The sequence below is a fragment of the Dreissena polymorpha genome, chromosome 16 (assembly GCF_020536995.1).
Source record: "Dreissena polymorpha isolate Duluth1 chromosome 16, UMN_Dpol_1.0, whole genome shotgun sequence".
NCBI lineage: Eukaryota > Metazoa > Mollusca > Bivalvia > Myida > Dreissenidae > Dreissena > Dreissena polymorpha.
In genome coordinates, this window is record NC_068370.1 from 38,587,252 (window position 1) to 38,591,934 (window position 4,683).

Here is a 4,683-nt window from a genome sequence, read left to right on the forward strand (position 1 = left end):
ACGAGCTGTGTTTTCACCGCCTGTCTGTGCTTCCGGTAGGCAACCTCCTCTGAACAGATTCTTTTCGCACGCACACCCAGATCATATGGTATTGCTTTTTTTGTATACTCCGGATGCGAAGAATCCCTGTGTTGGTACAGGTTTATCTGTAGGCTTAGTATATAGGTCGGTTTGAATGCGCCCGTTCCGTATTGATGTCACCGTGTCCAGGAACTCTAGTTTTTCTGAAGAATAGCGGAGCTCGAGTTTAATGCGAGGATTGATTTCATTTCCTTGTGTGTGGAAAATTTTAAGCGCCTCGATACCATGCGTCCATAAGCCCCACACATCATCCACAAACCGGAAGTATGCGAGTGGTTGCCTTTCTGACCGCCGGAACAGTTCCTCTTCCCAAGCACCAATGTAGGTTGATGCATAGTTCAGCCCGAGGCGTGAGCCAATTGCCGTCCCTTCAGTCTGTATAAAGTGTTCGTCGTTGAATGAGAAGGTGTTGTTCTCCAACACAGTGTCCATCATCACGATGACGTCCTCTGTAGGAATTAATGGATCCGTTCGCCTGTTTAAAGTTTCTATAGCAGAAGCACGGGCCTCATCTCTCGGGACACTTGGATACTTTGTCAAAGTATGAATCAAATCTGATCTTAAATGAAGAAGTTATGGCAATTTCCGCCTTAACTTGATTTTCGGTAAGGAGGGACTTCATTGAAACTAAAAATACCATAAAAGCGGAAAGTGTCGTCCCTGATTAGCCTGTGCGGACTGCACAGGCTTATCTGGGACGACACTTTACGCACATGCATTATGTCCAGTTTTCTCAGAACACGACTCATTACGCAACTAACCATTTAAAACAAAATCGGGTAGTAATTGTATTTTAAACGAATATTTTCTTGAATGCGGTGATAGTGTGTCCTGCACATTAATGTGATGTGTTTAACGTTTTTTTTTGTATCGGGCTTCTTTCCCGATTAATGGGCATACAGGGTTAAAATCCCTTTGCATAAAAAGGTGCTATTAGAGTTGTAACTAATTGTAGTGGGATTACTATAATAAGTTAATTTTCAATATTATAAAGCACGATTTTTAACTAGCACACGGAAACGTTTTGCAATGAAAACACTATTATTTTGGTTTGATGAAAGGTTATTAACTGTTGATGCTATTTACATATTGATGACGTCTATTGTACAAAATTATTTCAATGAAAATAAATGTCGGTATGTTATATATAAAATGTCTTGATATTTTACACCGCAATGAATAATAGTTGAACATAATAAAGTCTGGTATACGCAGCAAATTGCCTAGATTAGTGAAGGATATGTACGCGAATGTTAAGTCACGTGTTAAATCATGTTCATTCTATTAAGAATATTAAAGTTATGCGGCTAGACTGAGTCAAGGAAAAGTAATGTCGTCGATTGTTTTTTATTTGTTGAAAGTCTTGAACTTTGCTTACAGGATAGCATTGACTCTGGTTTAAGTATAGATGATATTGTGTTGATTGTACTATTGTTTGCTGATGACATGGCTATTTTATACAAGTCACTTGCTGAAGACTTGTTGACAACAATATTAAACAAGAGTGGTATGGTAAAATTAATAACAGTAATGTATTGGAAATGTATCGAAATTGTAAAACCTCTTTAAAATATGACGACTGTGTTACCTTACTGCCAAGATATGCTTTTATATTTTTGTAAGATTCCGCGTCTCTGAATACCGTTGGGAATACAAACTGGAAGATATGCTCAGAAAGATATTTTACTAACTGAACGTTATTGTTCATTTTATAATGACGTCGATTTAGAAGAAACATACCACTTTACATGAAAATGCAGTTAAATTGATTTAAGAAAAACAAGTAATAGCTTTATATTTATATTAACCAATAGGTTTACAAATTCCACAAGTAATGAGTTTCATATGTACGGATTAGTAATGTACACAGTTTGTAAATATATCAAAGAAGCTTAAGTTAAAAGAAATACGATCCTGAACAATACTGATTTCATTAGCCCCTCGATATAACTAACGTATTCTTGTCATCGATCGCGTTTATTTTTTATTTATTTTTTCAATCGAGTTTTTCAGTGACCAAATGATAAGTGCCTGTCTGTCTGTCTGTCTGTCTGTCTGTCTGTCTGTCTTTCTGTCTGTATGTCTGTCTGTCTGCATGCCTGTCTGTCTGTCTGTCTGTCTGTCTGTCTGTCTGTCTGTCTGTCTGTCTGTCTGTCTGTCTGTCTGTCTGTCTGTCATGCTGAAGAATGCATACGTATACGGCGGTATAGATTTATGGTAATCTTATTCATTGACTATACTATTATGCACACTATTTCAATGTAATTAATGTAAAGGTCAATTTATTGCCTCCCTTTTTATATAATAAACATTTACTTGTAGTGTGAATTCTTTCCTCTCTCCAGTAATCGTTCACCCGTTAAGGCGTACAATAGTTGTATTCCCAATACAAGTAAAGATTTGATCCGATGCAAGTTCCTAATTGGTCATTCAATATAAATATGTTGAATTTTATTGTGAATTAACTAAGCACGTTAGCATTTGCCAAGAACGTCTATCTTAATTCTATAACTATAGCAATGAATTCATTCATATCAAGTTCTTTCTCGTGGTAAACATTCATTCCAACCTTGTGAGTTGTCAATCTGTTTTTATTTATCGAACATTTGTATTATTGTATTATGAAGTTTGCGTGAATTAGTGTAATATTCATTTCATTCATTGTTCATTCTTTCTGATATTTTGGTATGTTTGTAAACATATTACCATTGTTTTCTTTCGGTCTTTGTGTAGCATGGCTATATTGGACAGCGTCTACAATACAATGCAAATAAAAATCCTTAGACCTTGTTGATCTTAAGACCACCCCAACTCACACCCACAACATTTGGCGCCCAAAGTGGAAATTTTAAGTAAACCGAAACACATACAGTATTAGACATTGATTTTGAAGATCATCTAATGAAAACCATCTACGTTTATTCCAACCTGGTTATTGCGTCATATGGCTGCATTTGTTAGCGTCAATAACATTGATAAAACAGAGCTATGGACTTGGTATGGCGCGTGCCTCCACCCCACAACCACTATATTAAATAAAACAATTATTTGAATATTAATACAAATATTTTCAACAGCTGGCCTAGGCGAGTTGAGCAAACGCTCGCTATTGCGCCGATAATCCTTCCTTTCGAGTTCGCAATTTTATCCACGTTTAATCATAATTGCACATTGATTTAATCACATGTGTTTTTGGAAAAAATAACTCAATTTTAAAACACACACAGACACAAAACAACATTTAGATTAATTCAACCATTTTGTGTTTTCAGGGCCGTTGTCATCGCTAGGCCTATCCGTCACAAGGTAGACCATCTCCATATCTTAATAACTTTATTTTTGTTGTGGTAATAAAAACTTTTTTTAAATAAAAAGGCGTCTTGTTTGCGATGTAACATCAATATGCATACCTTTAACTTATTTATGCCTAGTGGACTCTCCCATCCTCCTAAATTGGATCAATTTATGTCCAAACTTAGGGATGTCTAGTATATTTATTTCTATATTTTGAATATTACTTACAGAAATTGCTTTAAGCAAACAGCGCAGACCCTGATGAGACGCCGCATCATGCGGCGTCTCATCTGGGTCTACGGTGTTTCAAAGGCCTTTTTCGAGACGCTAGGAATAAATGGGTTAAATGCAAAACTTGAAACATTTTTCTCACCGAATGCACGTGGCTGGTCTCAGGTTAAACGCCATCACGTGGTCGGTGTCCTTGTTGAGTTTTAATGTAAACGCTTGCTGGAACCTCTTACCATCGGGTTTCATGTGAATCGGTGTTGCGCCATCAACTTTGAAAATCCGTATGCTCATATTGAGATTGGGAATCATGGTAAATTTATGACTATAATAATGAAAATTATGTGAAATAGAAACGCATTAGCTTATCACAATTCGTTTTTCTTCGGATTAGTATGTAGTCGTATTGAACACGTTTTTATTCTGATTAGCATGTATTCGTATTGAACACGATTAATTTATGGTTAAAAAAGTTGTTTTTGCATGTTTGTTTTCCAGCAAATTAATTAAGTTCAGTTTTGTGAAATGTTGTTGCTGTTTGTGTTTTTTCAACACATTACGTTTCACATTATAATATGACACAAAGTATATATTAAGTTATGCAAGACAAAGGAATTTGCACTTGGTCAATAGTATAAGGCTGCAATTATCTTCCTGCAGTTAAACACATTTACTAATAAAAAAATGAAAATAATTCCACAAAAAAAAACTAGCGTAGCTATCTTATTAAGCTCCATCACGAAATATATGCATTCTACTATCACGGCGAGTTTATTTGAAAAAGCACCGCATCTCGCTCAATTTGTTTAAGCATTACGCGAATAACTTCACTCCCATTTTTGAACTCTTCTTTGTGTTAAAGTACATACTTCAGTTTTTGAATGCCTGTCCACAAGTCAAACGTTAACCATTTATTTATGACACTACATTAATTCTATTAACCCTTGTCCAAAAGTCGTTGGGTCAACATTAATTCAGTGTGTTATTAATCATGACACATGCTCTTCTGATCACACTATTTTGATGTGTCAAAAGTTCATTCGCTTAACCCTTACAGTGCGGGAACCGAGTTGTGAAGGC

The 4,683-nt window shown here is 35.8% G+C and overlaps 1 protein-coding gene across 1 annotated transcript in view; it reads right to left on the bottom strand.

The window, feature by feature from the left end:
- The window catches only part of LOC127862626 (CB1 cannabinoid receptor-interacting protein 1-like), a 35,299-nt gene extending 31,338 nt beyond the window's left edge, over positions 1-3,961 (bottom strand). Inside the window, exon 1 of the mRNA XM_052401836.1 lies at positions 3,749-3,961. Within this exon, the coding sequence (XP_052257796.1) occupies positions 3,749-3,915 (167 nt within the window). The 5' untranslated portion in view covers positions 3,916-3,961. The remainder of the gene's footprint in view (positions 1-3,748) is intronic.
- Between the last annotated feature and the right edge of the window lie 722 nt (positions 3,962-4,683).